The sequence below is a fragment of the Muscardinus avellanarius genome (assembly GCF_963383645.1).
Source record: "Muscardinus avellanarius genome assembly, chromosome: 9".
NCBI lineage: Eukaryota > Metazoa > Chordata > Mammalia > Rodentia > Gliridae > Muscardinus > Muscardinus avellanarius.
The window spans coordinates 28,990,484-29,006,685 of record NC_137795.1 but is presented as its reverse complement, the minus strand read 5'-3'; the positions used below and the strand labels follow the sequence as shown (position 1 = coordinate 29,006,685).

Genomic DNA, 16,202 nt, shown 5'->3' with positions numbered 1-16,202 from the left:
CATGGCTTCTAGCCCAAAGTGAGTAATTTTTATGATGACAACTGTGATTTTATATACCATAGATAATCCTCTTTAGTCAAGATTTAAAACAACCAAAGTTGTGCTAAATATTTTTCCATAACACGCTGTCAAGATTTGGTTTCCCATTAAGTTTTATACCACCGATTACCATATTTAATAAAAAAAAATTACTCTTGTAAGCCGCATTCATGAGGAGTAGAAAAGACAACTTTCATCCTTCAAACTACACCCAGGTGACAAGATCTGGTGTATAACACCCAGTGCAGACAGTTTCAGCTACACACAAAACACAAATGAACACAATTCTCAGGAAGTATTGCTTACTAGTGAAGTCAAAGCACAACTAAAGAATATTTGCAAAGTCTAGTAAAGCTTCCAAATAGTCAAGCTGGTAAAATTTTGTGACACAGAATTATTAGAGCCTATCAAAAATGAGCTCCATAAGCCAGGCGTGGTGGTGCACACTTGTAATCCCAGTACTTGAGAGGCAGAGACAGGAAGATCACAGGTTCATAGCCATCCTTAGCTATTTAGTGAGGCCCTTTTCAACTTAGTGAGACCCTGTTTCAAAGTAAAGAATAAAAATCAGGGCTGGGATTATAGCTCGGAGGTAGAATACTCTTGGGTTCCATCCTCAACTCCTCAAAAAAATAAAAGTTTCATGATTAGCAACTACAGCCAGCTTTTGCTATGAAGAAAGGCAGGCATGAACTTTCCTTCAACCAACAAGGCTATGACCAAATCTGATCAGTGGCTTTAAAAAACACAATGAAAATGTTGCAATCCAGTACATTAAAAAACAACATCCTGGTCTTTTGCTGCCTGGATGGTTTCTTTTTTCCTAATGAAACAGAGAGTCTCTTCTCCTTTGTGTAGGCAGGTCACCATTTTTCCTAGGTTAAATCATACTGGATTTAAACGATCAGATACTACGCCTCCAGGAAAGGCTACTGGAACTTTCCACAGGGAACGTTTATGATCTCAAAGGGGAGGCTGCATCAGGGCGCAGCAGGAGAAGCCATTGTCTCTCCCTTGCCGTGCCTCCCACAGTGTTGGGAGGTCTCAGGGAGAATCTCTGCACTGAGATCCATCTGAAGTGCCTCCCGTGGAAGACCTGACCTCATTATGTTTGCACCCCTAGGCAGAGAAATCGCCTGGTCTTACCGCAGAGGTTAGACGAGCAAGGATTTCATCACTGCTTTCTTCCGAGTCTTCAATTTTCTGATGAGACCTTTGAAAAACAAAGAACAAGTCACTCCAGCTTTGGTCACTCAAATTTGTCTATCAAGCTATGGGGAATAAAGGGCAGAAAATGACACCATCATTATGACATAAGTGAAAGTATGCAAATAATGTGTCAGTTAAGCCACAGAAACCCAATTCTTTGGCAAGACAATTGTTCCTTCAAAATTAATTAGCAAGGACCTCTTTACGATGCATCAACTGAAGTCTTAGGATCCAATGCTTTTTTCCAAATAAAAAAACAGAATAATCTGAATACATTCAATCCATATATAGGGGCACGTACAAAAGTAGATGAGAATATAAGTTGGCTAAGTGCTGAAATTTCCTCTAAACCTAAATTAAATCCAATTTTTAAATGTAAAATATAAAATAATAATTTTATATTAAGTATAGAATGTGATTCCACCAAGCCCAGCAAGGATGTTGTTTTTCACACTTGAGTTTTAGCAAACAATTTTGCTGTGAAATGGTATATTTTAGGACTAAGATCATGATGGAAATTATGAGAAATACACAAGGCAGAAGAACTTTTGGTTTAACAGGAGATCACAGCCCAGTTAAGAAGCCAAAAATAAATAAATAAAATATGCACACAGCAAAGAACCAATGAGCCATAACAGGATAAAATCAGTTTCTTTAGTAAAACTCACATTTTTAAACTTAATTCATAAAAAAACATGTTCACCGTAGAATGTATATACTAACATAAAATTTTCTACTTAAGAAAAATTTTACAATAATATTTTTTCCTGGTTTGGTAAAAAAAAAAAATCTGCTAATGCCAATTGAATATATAAAATTGTTTCCCAGATCCATTTCCACAAGCAATCCCTTTCAACACATTCTGTGCATGTAGAGGGATTTGAGGTAATTGCCCTGTAGAGCCACGTTATCAGAATTGCAGTCCGGTGATTGATTTCCACCTGGGTAACTGCGGTGGGCCAGCTGCAGCGCCAGCCTGTGGGGCAGGAGGGCTTCTCCCAGCTTGAAGGAGAGCTGAGCAGTGATTCCTTAAGAAGGGAAAAGCTGGCCAGATCAATTTTGGCATTGGCTTCTTGCTTCTGTAAATAGTAATTAAACCCTTTTTCCGGAAAAAAAAAGTCACACCCTTTAGATCAGAGCAGTGAAATACAAGCCATAAGCCTTTACAAGAATTGTAAGATGCAGGTAGGTAGCTCTGAATGTCAGATACCTTAATTACTCACACTGCAGCAAAGAGTTGGAAACCCTTGCCTAACGATTCACTCAATAAAAACAGTGGGGACTGCACATTATAACTTAGCATATTAAAGAAAGCTTCATAGATAATGAGTATTTCAAACAACTAGAATTTATCAAAATTCTCTATTCACCCAGTTTCCTTATAAATGAAATTACACTGAGAAAAGATCTGAACCCTTTATAACCTAAGCCTTCAACCCAGGCGCATATGATTAAGCTGAGGTGACTGAACACATCCGACAGGACATTAAGAGCCCAGTGCACTAGAGTCAGAGCACCAAGCAGGAGCTTCGGCTGCTGTGTCTGTCTCTGCAGCAAGTGTGGGCTGTGGCTGCCGTTTCGTGGTCCTCAGACCCCAACAGATACCTGGAGGATTAGTTCCTGGCCACGAGGTATTTCACACTCGCGCCAATTCTGTCATGAATCCATTTTCAATAAGCTGCCAAAAGGAACTCAAGATTCCAAGGGCTGCTCATGTTTACATGACTGGTAATGGTTATTTCATGAGCCACAGCTGAGCTGTGGCTGCTTTAGTGACAAATAATTCAGTCCCTGGTCGGAAGCAAAACTAACTTTCATAATTCTTCCAGCACAAAATGCATCTTGGCAAAAACGTTTCTAAAGGCAATATGTGTGTGTAGGAAGGAGATGCTCTCCCGGGAGCTATCTCGCGACTCAAATCCCACTTTTACCACCTCCATCACCACGATTTAGCTTCATGCCCAGAACTCCCAAGTCTTCCTCTCGTTTCTGAATCCCCTGAGCTTGCTGTTCCTCCATCTGTCTTCAAAGTGGCTCTAGGTGGCAACTCCAGGAACTTTATTTTCACTGCTGTGAGGATCTGATAGGCTCCTGGGTGGCACCTAACTCACAATGGTTCCTCTTACCTCCTGCCCTCGGTCAACACCAGATCCATGCCCTCCCTCCCAGCGCTACCAGCCTTTGCTCCTCCCTGCCAAGTCTCTCTCCCCTCCACGCCCTCAGCCTTTCTCCAACTCATGGTTTTAACCCACATGTTTGGCTCTGGTCTCCACCCAATCTCCTACAGACCCCAGATTACCTTTCTAAACCTAGACTTGGTGTTGCTACACCTCTGGGCCTTCAATTATTCTCACTGCCTAGAGAGATCTAAAGTTCAGAAACACTCTTCCGTCCCTGCCAACAGACCTGTGCTCCCTCCCTCCACCTGCACCTCACCTGGGGTACAGGAGGCTGGGGGAGCAGCGCTGACCAGCCCAGCACACAGAGGAAGCACTTCAGAAGGGACAGGGGAGAAGGGAGGGAGAGGAAAGGAGAAGGGAGGGAGAAGAAGGGAATTGGAAGGAGAAGGCCAATACCTGGCGACTCTCCTGCTCTTACCACCGTGACCACTTTGTAACTTAATCCTCTTTCCCGGTTCTACGTCAAAATGCCCAGAAATATCAGGATTTACTTCTCCAACAAATGTATTTTTAGAAAATATAAATTCTTATATATGCAAATATACTGCAGTACAACTAAGGAAAACCAAGTTCTCACTTACCAGATCAAGTATGTAATGAACAGATGGGGCAGGGAAAAAGTCAAGGGTAACATTTGCGCCTTCCCCGTTACTCCCCAAGGAAGCCGCGCTGCGTGGTGAGCAAGAGGGGAGCAGAGAGAAAAGCTGTGGGTTTCGTCTGCCCGTGGTTAGAGATGAAACTGGGAAACCTGACTGGAGTCAGCAGGGAAGACCAATGAAAAGTGACACAAAGGAGGAGAGGGACCCAAGAAGGACCCGGACGGGCTGTGCCAGAAGGCAGCTCTGGGCCACGTGTGGCCCCCTCAGGATTATGTCTCAAGGACGGTGCTTACCAGGAGTCCAAACCAGGTCTAGTAATTCTCCAGGGGGCAGTGCTGGAGGCAGATGTCTTCATAAGTTTGTGTGGGCTAATTCAAGGGTGCCAATGTATGGATGTGGGCACAGCAAAAGCCTTACTCCTCTGCCCCTGGCCCTATAAGCATCAGTCTTGTCAAATCTTCATTCTACCCATCCCTCACCCAAAGAGAAGTAGCATCAGGCCTACCCTTTCTATAATCTTCCCCACCTTAATGGATGCCAATGCCACCATCCAGTTGGAAGCCATCCTTGGCTACCCTCTCGTCCTCCATATTGTATTTATCCTAAAATCCCACTGACTCGAGCTTCAAGGCACATCTCACCACCTACCTCACTACTGCTGTGGTCACAGTCACTCCTCTCACCTGGACCCAGGAGGTCTTGCCAAAGTGTAAGCTACGGCATGTCCCTGCTATGCCCCAAACTCTGGAGAGACTCCCTATCTCACTCAGATACAGCCAGTCTCCTTCATTCAAACATATTTAATGAACATAAAGTCTCTCTATACTAAAGGTGGTTACATGATAATCCCATTTCTGGATACATTGTGCAGTGCTCAGCATCACCACTGCTGCTGTACATTAACCCCGACTTTGCTCAGCTGCGACTGGTGGTTTGATCCCTTCCCATTTCCCCACCCACAACACTGGCCTTCTGGAAAGGTCTGTTTTGCTTAACAAAGCAAATTTCTTTTTTAGTGAGATGGTAGAAGAATGAGAATTCGATTTTTCTTGGGATTCTGTTATGAATATGAATACATTTTCACATTCTTGAAAGGAGGTGATTTTTCTTTTCACATCAGGCTGCTAGCTATACTGATAAAGAAAATTTACCAAATGGGAGTAAATTGTGAATGTGACAAGTTCGCAAAGGGCCCAGGGCACACAATGGTGCACTAGTCTAAAACTGAATAAAAGCAACTACTACTGGTATCTCTTTTTATATTTTGAGAATTTGAAGCTAAATACTTCATGTTTAACAAAACAACTGTTTCAAAGGCTAATATACTCAAGTTTAAAAGATAAAATTAACTAATTAATTTATTTATTTCAGAACTGGGGGTTGAACCCAAGAGTCTCACACATGCTAGCATTTCTATACTACTTTTTCTTTTTTTTCTTTCTTTTTTTTTTTTTTTTTTTTTTTGGTGGTACTAGGGTTCCTGAAAACCCTCTACCTCCGGGCTACAATGACCTATTTTATACTTTTTATTTGGAAACAGGGTCTCTTAAGCCAGCTGCTGGCTTCTAACCTGCGCGATCCTCCTGTCTCCACCTCCCAAGCGCGGGGATTACAAGCGTGTGCCACCATGCCTGGCTCTATACTACTCTTAAACTTAGATGTGCTCTTATAAATATAAGGAATCTGTCCACATCTGTGCAATAAGCCTTGTCTATAAACAAGGGCAACTTTGGAGGATTCAGTGCTTCCTCGGGAGAGGGAGTAGTAAGTAATAACAAAGACTAAGAACAGCTGATTTTATCACATCTTTTATTTTAAAAAAAATTAAAAGCTGAGTATGGCAGTGCATGCTTGTAATCCCAATACTTGTGAGGCTGAGACAGGAGGATTGCAGGTTTGCAGCCAGCCTCAGATACTTAGTGAGGCCCTTTGCAGCTTGTTGAGACCCTGTTTCAAAATAAAGAATAAGAAATAGAGCTGGGGATGTAGGTCAGATGTAGAACGCCACTGGGTTCCACCCCCAGTTCCACAAAGAAAAAAAAGGGGGGGAAGAAAAAGAAAATATAAGATAGTTTGTTACAGTTCATGCCACTCTAGAGGGGCCCCAAGGGGGAGGCAGAGGAAATTTGGCTAGAACCTCTTTCTGTGGTTCCCTTGGGAAATATCAGGTAGGGCAGGATAAACAGGCTGAGGACTGGCTACTGTGAATGGTTTTGCCAGGCCCTGAGGCAAGGGGCCGTCCTAGTTGTCTGGTACCTGGGCCTGGGGTGATTAGGGCTGGTGAAAAGTAGACCAGAGAGTAATGTCCAATAGAGACATTGGCTAAGATAGGTTAGCTTGCATATAAAAGGTCTGCTAGCATGGCGGTCCTTCACTATCCCCGGGAACTAACTGATCCTTGGAGGGATTAGAAAGATGGCAAAGCACATGGCTAATTCAGTCAGGAATAGGAAGAACAATCAAAGGAGCCCCAAATAAGGAAGCCAGTGAGATCAAGAGGCAAGAGACACCATACCAGGAGTCAGTGAGAGCCTGCTTCCAGAAGGGGTGTTGGTTGTACCAGGTGATACAGACGTGTCAGGTGAGGTGAGAAAATCAACCACTATGCTGGCAACGTGGTGACATGTGGGGACAGTGTTTGAGCCAACGTGAGGGCCCATCCCTCCCTCTGCTGAGGGCCAGGGCCCACACACTCACCAGGGACCCGGAGCTGCCCTGCTCAGCAGCAGGGAGAGATGCGGAGAGGTGTCTAGACACTGAGGCCTTTTACCAAAGCATACTGAACAGTTTAGAAGGGGCTTTAAGATGACTATATTAGGATCATTTTACTGGCTTGGCTAAAATTGGGGATATGTTTTCCTTTTCTCTGGCCACCAACAGGATGGAGGCTTATGTAGACAACAAACACCAGGTCCCTTAGCAAAAGACAGAGAAACAACACTTTACATATGAGTGCACCTTTAGTTAAATGTTATCGATCCTCTCCAACTCTTTTAATAATGACATGTTAAATTTTAGCAATCCTCTTTAACTCTTTTAATAATGATATAAATTTTAGCAATCCTCTACAAGTCTTTAAATAATGATATACATGCCAATTGGTCTATGATCGGAAAGGTACAGTTTTCTGTATGCAAGGCTTGTGGGCTCCGACTATTCAGATACCTACACCGCCCAGCACTGGTGAACTGGGAACTGCTGTAATGATCATGGAATTGAAAGTCATGCCTCCCCACAGCCTAAATCTTCAAGCAAGGTAGTGTTGGGAAACACCTCTTACTAGTTCCAAAGAAATGATCAGGCAACTCTGTAGGTTGTTGCTTCATGATTATTCATCAGTTCTCCCATTCCTCCCCCCCAAAACACAGAGGAAGAGTAAGAAGAAAAGGACACTCCAGGTAACCTGACATGGCTTTCAGTCTGAATGAGGTACCAGGACTGTCTTCTTTTCCTGAGATAGGGCCCTTGACAACCAATTCACTCCTTTCTAAAATCTATTCAGTTTGAGTATAAAAGTTAACGAATATAGAATAGGGATTTTGTTTCCTCAAACTAGCCTGGAAACTTGTAATAACTTTATTTCCCTTTCTGCCTTAAATATTTTTTAAGTGAGAAAATCTCTTTTATTGTTGTCTTTTCAGAAATGTGTTTTTACATAAAAGAATTGTGTTTTATAACGACATTAAGTGATTTTCTTGCATTACTTTTTTCTTTTCTCTTTTTCTTTTTTTCTGTCTTGCATTATTTTAAAGACACTTAGATGATGGCAAATTAAAGGGACCTACTTGGAAACTTACGTAAGTGGGCTTTCAAACATCAAAAGGGCTATTAAAAGGATAGACCACACAATGGGGATTTCAGCTCACAAAATGAACTATATGAGAATCAAAAGAAATTGAGGGGCATTTCATTAGAATGAATAAAAGTTAAACAACATATGGCTAAGAATGACATAGAAGAATGGATTTAAAAAATACAAACAGTGCCGGGCGTGGTGGTGCACACTTGAAATCCTCGCGCTTGGGAGGTTGAGACAGGAGGATCACGCAGGTCCGAAGCCAGCCTCAGCTACTTAGTGAGGCTCTCAGCAACTTAGTGAGGCTCTCAGCAATTTAAGTGAGACCCTGTTTCCAAATAAAATATAAAATGGGTCTGGGAGTATAGCCCAGAGGTAGAAAGCCTCTGGGTTCCACCCCCAGTACCACAAAAAAAAAAAAAGAAAAAGAAAAGAAAAAAAAAATACAAACAGTGAAGCGGCATGGTGGTGCATGCTTGTAATCTTGGGAGACTGAGAGAGGAGGACTGCGGGTTCGAGGATGGCCTCAGCAAATAATGAGGCTTTCATCGACCAAGGGAGACCCTGTTTCAAAATAAAAATAAAATAAGGCTGGTGATGTACTTGGAAATAGAATGCCCCTGGATTCAATTCTGTGCCATAAAAATACATAAATAAATGAATAAATATTTAAAAAAAATACAAACAGCAAGAGCAGTAAGTTACCAAAAGTAAGATGAACACAGAATAGGGATATATATCATGGAAGTTTTGTGGTCAAGGTGGGACTTGGGCTCCCCCTTGAGGGTTGGGTAGAATTTAACTAACAAGCAAAGCAAAGCCAAGGAGAAAGCAAAAGCATGATTCCCACCATTAGGAGGGATCAATGGTGTGAGCTGGGGACCAAAGCACAAAGATGGCCATAGTAAGAGCTAGGGCGGAGCACACGCACGCGCACGGGCCATGGGGAGGCTGGACGTGCAAGCCAAAGACTGTGTCCCTGGGCACCTTTTCTCTAACACAGTTTGTTTCAAGTCTGGAAAACCCAAGACTTGGCTTTTCAAAATTTGGCTAACCACATTCTACCACAGGTATATAGAAGTTGGATTATAATTCTAGTATGGAAAAAAATAAAAACAAAAAGAGATATTCTCCATGCCCAGAAGAGACTGTGGTAGTTTAGTAATTTTATCTTTTTATATTTATACTTATAATAAGGGATAGATGGGTCCACATGTCCACGGTGACACTGTAAGAGTAATAATCGCTTCCAAATACACAGGACCACTCCAACAGAAAGAAACTTGCTGAGAAGCATAACGTGAGCCGGGGATTTTCAATTCCAGAACCTGACATTTCTGTCCATCATGGTCAGTGAGACAAAGGAGTGTACCCAAACTTCTTTAGTATTAGGACTCAAATTTTAAAAGTATTTTTATTTTTGGAAATTACAGCAGGCTCAAGTTTCTATATACAAAGTCCTTTTAGCCACCGGCATTGGGCTCTCTGCGGTGGGGAGGAGGAGGTGACATCTGCAGAGTTGTTGCTGCAGCCCTCCTACCCACACTCCCTGGGTACACCCATGGACTGTATGCTCGTCCATAGAGTGGAAAGTGGTAGAGAAGGTCTACTAGGGAAGGCCAGTCCCTCAGAGCCAAAGCCAGCCACGGCCACCTCTACTTAAAAAGCACACCGCTCCTGCTCAGGAAACTCATTAGCGTTTACTAAAATAAACTTGGGAGGCTGAGGCAGGAGGATCATGAAATTGAAGCCAGCCTCCGCAATTTATCTAGACACTGTCTCAAAGTAAAAAATATACAGGGCCAGAGATGTAGAGGTAGGAGGATCACGAATTTGAAGCCAGCCTCAGCCCTTTATCCAGACCCTGTCTCAAAATAAAAAATAAAAAAGGCCAGGGATGTCTCATTGGTAGGCAAAGCGCCCCTGGTTCAATCCCCAATACCCAAAGCAACAACAACAACAACAATGAAAAAAACCCGGCCTAAAATATGTTCTCTACAATCAGCCTTCATATTACCACAGTGTCTCATTAATATTTGAAACTTTTCTTTTTCACAAAGCAGTCTGTATTAACTGTTCAGCTATTGCTACTTAACTAATAAAAGTAACTGATCTTTGTTATAGTTAGACCGATGTTTCTCTCTGAATCTATTTTCTTCCCTAAGAAATGAGGACAATTCCACTTGCCCTGCCAAAGTCAGAGAGCTGAAAGAGTCAACAATATGGAAGGGCATTCTGAAAACTGAAATGCTCTCTCTGTATACAAGTTACCAACTGCAATTTTAATTGGTAACTGAAGTAAGTTCTTAAATAAGCTTGTCACTGTCCCCATGGGTAAACAAAGGCATGTCAGAATCTCCATACCATGACTCAAGTCCTGTTCTTGAGCTTCTTCTAATTAATTCTAATTAATTTCAATCACACTGTGATTCAATATCTTCCTATGATAATGATTCATATGTTTTGATTTGCCAAATGTTGCTTCAAGATTATTTTCAGAAATGTCTGGTGAGCTCCTTCTTAGCAAAGTCACGACGTAGTGGATAAGATGTGAGTTATTATTTCGTTCCCATTTAAGCCCAACCGTGTTTCTTCCTAATTTAGATTCTCTACTCACATTGCAATGGTAAATCGGGAGCAGCATGGTGCAGCTGCTGAGGCACCATGGCTGGTACCTGAATGCCAACTTGGTCATTTGGGGATTGGATTTAATTTTCAGCCATTTATTTTACCTTTCTGAACTTGAATCTGAAAAATGGAAATACTATAACTGCCTCCTAAGCAAGATAGTGATCTTGAGAGCAAAGCGTAGTCCCTGGACACAGTGCCTGTGCTCTCAGTAAGAATAAGCTAACAGTGGCACAAGCTAGCATCTACTTACAGTCCACAGGTGCCAGTTCTGGCAGGAATGAGAGGCACAAGTTGCAGCAGAAGTCTGACGCCATTTTGCCATTCTTCTTCTCTTTCAAATTCACAGTACAAGTAGCTACATTCATCCGATGAAAACTGGTAGAAAACATAAGTATCTTGAAAGTACAGATGCTGGTCCACTGTTTGAAACAAAAAAGATGTGAATCCATTTTTTAAAGTATATTATTTAGAGAGTCACAAATCAAGTAAGTGGAAGCCCTAGCAATTTTTAGGGAGAAGCCAGAGGAAAAGACCATAATTAAACATTCTGCGCTCAGTCGTGTTTACATGAATTGAAAAGAACTTACTGACTAGTCTACTTTTATTACTTCAAGCTTTGGCCAACATTTTCACACATATTTTATATTTTTTCTGCTTTAGAAATAAGTGGGGAGGCTGAGGCAGGAGGATCTCAGTTCACTGACAGCCTCAGCTACTTAGTGAGGCCTTTCGCAACTCAGTGAGACCCTGTTTCAAAAATTAAAAAAGACTCAAAAATAGGGCTGAGGGTATACCTCAGAGATACGATGGCCCTGGATTCCATCCCCAGTACCACAAAAAAAAAAAAGAAAAAAGAAAGAAAGAAAGAAAGAAAGAAAGAAAGAAAGAAGTGGCGATGAAATCAATATCAATTAAAATAAGGTGGCAGAAAATGTTTTATAGTATTTCAAAGCAAACTACCAATGTGTTTCATTTCTTTAGTGATACACAAACATGATAGCCAGTGTTAGCTTAGCAAGATTAGTGGTTTTCAACTAGGTGTGACTGTCCTCTTCAGAGGCCATTTAGTGACATCTAGAGCCATTTCTGCTTGGCATAATGGTGTGTGTGTGTGTGCGCGCGCATGCGCACGTGGGCACGCATGAGCAGGTGTGGGCACACATGAGCAGGTGTGGGCACACATATGCACAGCTGCATCTAAAAGGTAAAATAAAGGGATGCTGCTAAAAAATCCTATATTGTACAGGATAGCACCACCAACAAAGAATTGCCCAACTCAAAATGTCAATGTGACCAAAGTTGAAAAGCCCTGCTTTAAAGAAATAAAAAGTTGGAGACTTCCAGGAGGCCTTTTCTATTGCCCAGAAGGCTGAACTAGGGAAGTGAGCTAATAATACCTCCATTCCTCAAAGCCTAGTTAACTAGTTTTCCAAATAAGAGTATTAAGTGCCAGGTATTACTGACTGTCTAAGAAGATTACAACCACGTTCCCATCTGTACCGTTCTTTCACAATGGCTCAGGGTGTGCCCTCAATCTTTATTATGTATAGAAGAAAAAAAGAACTTCTCTAGCCAACTAACACCTGAGAGACGCAGCTAAATTAAGAATACAGATTGCTTAGTCTCTAATCCTTCAATTCCCTGGGCTCAAGAAAAAGAAAGAGATATCACCATCTATTTTAGTTCTACTTAACATCTATTTTCTATCCTGTTTAAGAAGCTAATCTTCAGAGGTCATATCTTTAAGTGTTCATGATTACTTTGTCAATTAAGATGGCATACACATCCTGCTCATAAAATCAGTTTCTGATGATTACTCTAAGTTTAGCAAGATAAATAACATATTTAGAGAAACTAAAGATGTCACTGATTTAAAAAAAAGTTTGTGAGCACATGTTAAGTAGAGAAGGGAGAGGTAAGTGAACAAGTTTTCTAGGTATTCATCTATAAATCAAAGAGTACCTATGTTTACAGAAGATATGGGAGAAATGAGTAAATCAGAAGATGACTTGTCACTTTTACTTAGAAAATAAGAAAGAACTCAGATATTTACCTCAAAACAATTTCCATCTGATTTTAACATTGTCTAGAAAATCAAGTATATTTTGGTCTAATATTTTAGTAAAAATAATGTGCTGTGTCTTTAAAACATATAGTACTAACCTGATAACATAATTCCCATGTCCAGTAGGAGCTGCCAGACCCCTATGGCCATGGATCTGCACGGGACAAAAGGACAGTGTTCTAGAAGCCAGTCGACTAATTCCGACCCAACACAGCTTTTCCTGGACAAAAGCAAAGCCATTCATAGTAAGAAACTGTTGCCACATTTGCCAAAAAAGATTGATATTTAATATCATTCCTTTCACTTGCTTGCTATTTCAAATGAGCACGCCAGGAATAAATGACTCGTTCTCATATTCATCTGTCAGATTAGTGCTTAAATATCAGTCCCTCAGGGAAACGTAAGGATCAAAATTCCTTACACTTTTTCTTCAATTTACCTAACATGTAGAAATCACACCTCTTTTCAAAGGAATATTTGCTTCTGCTACTAGAAAAGAATTTTCAGGAGAACAAGGACTTTGTGTAACTTATTATAAATCCCCAACAATGAGAAAAACCCATGATAAACAAGTTCTCAAAATATATTTATCTGAATAAATGAAGAAATAAGTTAGCAGTCCTTTATATAAAGAAAATCTCCTGCCTGGGTAAGTCACATACTTCAAGCTGGTAGTGACAAACGATGGTTCAGACATTTATAGATTTTTATCTAGCTTCTCTGAGAACAAAATAAGTCTAAGAAGTTTAGACAAAACTGGAATGGTAGGCAATATGGAGCTCTGTTTACTATTCTTCCAAGATTAAACCCTAAATTTGTCTCAAAGAACAATACATTTGATTGTTCATCTTTTTAATGTAATCTAAGCAATCTAGTTAAGCAGCCTGCATCATAACGCATAAATCTATGTGTAACCAAACAGAAGAAATCATCTCTGTAATCTGTCTTAAAGCACACAGTGCCACAGCCTGGGCATTATAGTCAGTAGCTTCATGCCCACATTTCCATCTGTATCAGCCTCAGGGGAAAAAAAACAAAAGAAAACTTTCTGAGGTATATTTGCAGGTATGTCACTGAATGTGAATGAGAAATGATCATCAAACTGTTAAAAAAAGAAAAAAAAATGCTGCACTACATCATGATGATATTTATTCTACAGTCAGTACTGCAGGACCAGAGATGTCATAATTTGTATTCCTAAAACAAAAACATTTTTCTCTATTGTGATGGCCACGGTCACAGATGTTTTGAATTCACACTTTCACCAACCATAGCAATAACTGCCAAGAGGTGCCACGTTTGCAGGGGTGAGAGAAAATAAGGAGCTACTCTGCTGAGATACGAGAGGCAATATTCTAGCTTTTGATAAGGCACAGTTTTTGGTAAAGTGTCATTATTCGAAAGCTACTCTAAGGCAATTAAGCCAATTTCAGACATGTTCAGTTGTAGGATAGTATCAAGACAACAGGAAGATTAGCAGTCAAATATATGGATGTTTTGAAACAAAATCACAAAACAGATGGTAACAAACAGGCAATGAGACCAAATAGTCAATATGAACTTCCAATTCTACAGGACATCTTTTATGTTAAATGTTCAAAGTGTTAATTAACTAGCTCTTCAACGCCTCTCTCAATTAGCCTGCATCTTTGGACTTTGAAAATGTTTTTATCCCACAGATTAAATGATGTATCATCTTAATTCATGTTCTCAAAACAGTTCCCCTCCTCAGCCTGCCCTGTGAGAACGTGGAATGTGGAGGCACCCAATAAAACGTTTACTCAGAAACCAAACCATCAAAGTGCAGAGGGCGGCCAGCTGGATGCCATTGCTGGTTTGTTTACAGGTGATGAGGGCAAGCTCTGTAGACCTGGGCTTCTCCAAATGGTGCCCAAGAGTCACCTGGAGAATCCACTTACAGCACAATTCTGAAGCAGCAAAGTTATGGGGGACCTGAGATCCCCCTCCTCGGGCCCCGCAGGTGACACTGGTGACCACAAAGCCCCAGTCACCAGCTCCATTCTCACTGAGAAGGGCTCTGGGCCAAGATGCTAAAACCTTAACTCTGACTGGGCCCCGCTCAGGCGCACTACTGTTTCAGCTGCACACAATCTCTCTCTCCCCTTCCCCTAATTTATTATTTTTAGGGGCAGTACTGGGGATGGAGCCCAGGGGCATCCTACCTCCAATGCACACCCCCAGCCATATTTTTTATTCTTTTTTATTTCGAAACAGGGTCTCACTGAGTTGCAAAGGGCCTAAGTAGTAGCTGAGGCAGTCCACGAACCATGATCCTCCTGTCTCAGCCTCCCAAATGCTGGGATTACAAGCGTGCACCACCACACCCGGCTTCCCCTCTCCTAATTTTTATTTAAATTGCTTTCAACTACCCATCAGCACCAGGAGAAACATTAGGGATGATGACAAAAACTCTTTAAAGTGCACGATGTACTTATTTACATCGTAGTCAACCACTAAGCCAAGCATGGGAGGGAGGGATGGGAAGGGAGTGGGGTGGGGATTGGGTGGGGGCTGGCTGGGTGATGTGTGCATGTATGTCTACACAAGTTTTATTTTTTTTACCCCATTATGATGTATAAATATACTACACCAATAAATTAAAAAAAAAACAACTATCATTAATAGCATTAAAGCAAACAAAATGAGATGAATTCCTCTGCATTGACTCCCAGGCCCCTGACCACTGACCAGGTCTGCAGCCATTCCTTAATATCTAAATTCACAGGCCAGGGAGAGTAGCGTGGAAGAAAAGAGATTTGGGAGGGGAGCAGCCTAATTATGACAGCAGCTCTTATGTGCTATGTATTTTCAATCTTGTACTCAATCCAGAAACTGTTCCCAGTACATGCAGCTCTCGCTACAATCGCAATTCTAGGTAGGAACATTCTGGTGTGGAGGTGATGAGCCACAGAACACATGATCGCTAGAACAAAGTGAATTTTACCCGTCTCTGCAGTGGAAAATGTGTTTTTTCTTGGCCTCTTCCTGTCTCTCATCACAGTTTTAGCAATTCATGGTAATGCAGACGCTAATCTCAAATATAAATGGGGTGGTAGTATTTAGTGATGTACAGAGAAAATAAAGTCTCAGAAGCCAGTGCGACTCTCCCTAGAGTATGAAATGAATAGAAATATTTCAAAGTTTTGAGAGTGAATTCTCTAGTGGTGTATGAGGAATACTTTACCTCAATTTACTATCAGAAAAGTGAAAATGATTTATCCTAGGCAATCATATTACCACATCATCTTTAAACCCATATTAGATTATAATATGGGTTCTTAGATTATAAAAGTTCTTAGATTATAAAAGTTATTCTGTACCAGTCATAGCAAAACACATGCTATCTCTCTGCTCCTACTAAACTGTAAATATGTTCTGACTTGGATGGATGGTTGGTTTTCCATGAAAAATGATTAATGTATATTTCCCAATTCTTCCTCCCCCACCCCCTCTCAGTTTCTCTCTCTCTCTTTTTTTTGTTCAGTACTGGGGTTGGAACGCAGGGACATTTTACCTCCGAGCTACACACCCAGACCTATTTTTTAGTTTTTATTTTGAAACAGGGTCTCACTAAGTTGCAAAGAGCCTCACTAAGTAGCTGAGGCTGTCTGCAAACCCCGATCTTCCCCTCCAGTCTCAGCCTCCGGAATGCTGGGATTACA

General features: G+C 41.2%; 1 protein-coding gene across 2 annotated transcripts in view; it reads right to left on the bottom strand.

Moving 5' to 3' along the window:
* RAPGEF5 (Rap guanine nucleotide exchange factor 5) overlaps nucleotides 1–16,202 on the bottom strand; it is a gene marked incomplete at both ends in the record, with an annotated part of 259,218 nt that overhangs the window by 198,714 nt on the left and 44,302 nt on the right. For both annotated transcript variants that reach the window (XM_080701542.1, XM_080701543.1), the window contains 3 exons: nucleotides 1,186–1,252; nucleotides 10,705–10,873; nucleotides 12,618–12,739. In XM_080701542.1, the coding sequence (XP_080557668.1) occupies nucleotides 1,186–1,252; nucleotides 10,705–10,873; nucleotides 12,618–12,739 (358 nt within the window). The remainder of the gene's footprint in view (nucleotides 1–1,185; nucleotides 1,253–10,704; nucleotides 10,874–12,617; nucleotides 12,740–16,202) is intronic.